The sequence below is a fragment of the Sinocyclocheilus rhinocerous genome, unplaced genomic scaffold (assembly GCF_001515625.1).
Source record: "Sinocyclocheilus rhinocerous isolate Xijiao unplaced genomic scaffold, SAMN03320098_v1.1 scaffold555, whole genome shotgun sequence".
In the NCBI taxonomy this organism is placed as follows: domain Eukaryota; kingdom Metazoa; phylum Chordata; class Actinopteri; order Cypriniformes; family Cyprinidae; genus Sinocyclocheilus; species Sinocyclocheilus rhinocerous.
The window spans coordinates 520305-522256 of record NW_015629527.1 but is presented as its reverse complement, the minus strand read 5'-3'; the positions used below and the strand labels follow the sequence as shown (position 1 = coordinate 522256).

Sequence of the window (1952 nt, the reverse complement as noted above, 5' to 3'; positions counted from 1 at the left end):
AATTTCAAAAACATATTTCGATAAACTTCACTGTTTGCCGCATATATGTAGCATGTATTTATATAAATATATTTTGGCCAGAAAAATATAATTTTTTTGCTGTATGGGTAATAACAACACTGATAAGAGAATGATTTGGAATGCAAGCTCACAGGAAGCTCCACCCTTAACTGACGTTAGTATGATGCAAAACAAAAAAAACTTTTGCAATGCATTCTGGGATTGCCTTCTCCACTGAAAACAGGTGCAATGCTATTCATTTGGTGTCAAATGAATAATGCATAATGTTGCCTCCTTTTGGAGCAGCTTATGTGTTGAAAACGTCTATGATTTCTGAAAATGCTCTCTTTGTAGGCCGTGCACTAGTTTTTGGAGCAGAGCTCTCGTGTTCGAGCTCGTATGTTTAACAGATGAGGGTTTATCAGGCCTCTCAGCAGAAGCTGATTGTGACATGGAAAAACAAACAGAGGCTGAACACTTGCATAATTTCCCATATGGCCCTGCGGCAGAGTCAACATGCTGCTTCTGTCCCTTGTGCACTTAATGACCGGTGTCTCCTAAATAGTGCAGAACGGTTTTCAGATATTTTTAGCAATTTGTTTTCTAGATCATCACAACTAATGAGGCCAGGAGACAGTCGGATGTTCAGAGCTGGTATCTGATCTGATTTACAGATATGCTGCTGTCCAACGAAGAAAAGAGCAAAGCTCCGCCCATGTTCCTCTGCTTTAAGGTGGGGAAGCCAATGAGGAAGTCCTTCGCCGCTGGTCGGACATCTAGCCCCGCCCACTCGTACGTTGGCAGAGGGCGGCAACCAGAATATTGGTTTGCTGTGCCTCAAGAGAGGTATGAAGGGGTTCCTACTAGGGATGTTCATTTTGGTTATTTCTCCTAAACGCTTGTTAACCGATTATTAACCGTTAAACGACAAGATTATTTTAAATTAGTGCTGTCAAATGATTAATCGCGAATAATCGCATCCAAAATAAAAGTTTTTGTTTACATAATAAATATACACAGTCCACATACATATATAATGTATATGTAAATACACACACATACAGTATATATTTTGAAAATATTTACGTTTATACATTTATATATTCATATTCTTATATTATATATAAATATATTTAATATACAAACAAACATATTTTACTATATATATATATATATATATATATATATATATATATACATGCATGTTATGTATTTATATATACATAATAAATATACACAGTATACACACACATATTATATAAACAAAAATGTTTATTTTGGATGTGATTAATCGCGATTAATCGTTTGACAGCACTAATTTAAATTAGAACTGAAATAAATTAGAAAGGATAAGTGTCTTGTGGCCTGTTAAAAATACCAAAATTTGTTTTCCAGGGATTAATTTTACATGTGCAAAAAGCAGCAAACAACAGAACATGAGGATTTATTTGGTCACTCTACATCACGCACTTGCAGTGCTTCTGCGAGTGGGATAAAACATAATAAAGCTAGGCTATATATAATGAATAAATAGGCCTATACAAGATATATATTTTTACTTAATAAATTAACAAAATGAAAGAAAGAAACGGTTCATTTTTGTGCTGCGCGAAGGGAAACCAATAAAGCGGCGTCCTATTTTTCTTTATTTTACAAAAGCACAAAGATTTTGTTTTTATTATTAATGTACACAAATAAATGCAAACCTTTTACAGTTTTGATTAGAAGGAGTAGTTGTTTCCACTATAGGAAGGAAAAAATTTAAGTGACGAGCACACAGTTAAGCGTTGCTAACTTGACAATGCAGTCTGTTCGTTATCAAAATAAAATACAGTCAGCCAAACATATAGAAAAAACACACTGCTGCTCAGTTTAAATAATCTGTGCTGTTAAAGGGGTCATATGATGCTGCTAAAAAGAACATTATTTTGTGTATTTGGTGTAATGAAATG

At 34.1% G+C, this 1952-nt stretch overlaps 1 protein-coding gene across 1 annotated transcript in view; it reads left to right on the top strand.

The window, feature by feature from the left end:
* Positions 1-531: 531 nt before the first annotated feature.
* The window catches only part of LOC107739177 (nuclear receptor coactivator 7-like), a 13053-nt gene continuing 11632 nt past the window's right edge, over positions 532-1952 (top strand). Inside the window, exon 1 of the mRNA XM_016551203.1 lies at positions 532-846. Coding sequence (XP_016406689.1) covers positions 677-846 — 170 coding nt within the window. The 5' untranslated portion in view covers positions 532-676. The remainder of the gene's footprint in view (positions 847-1952) is intronic.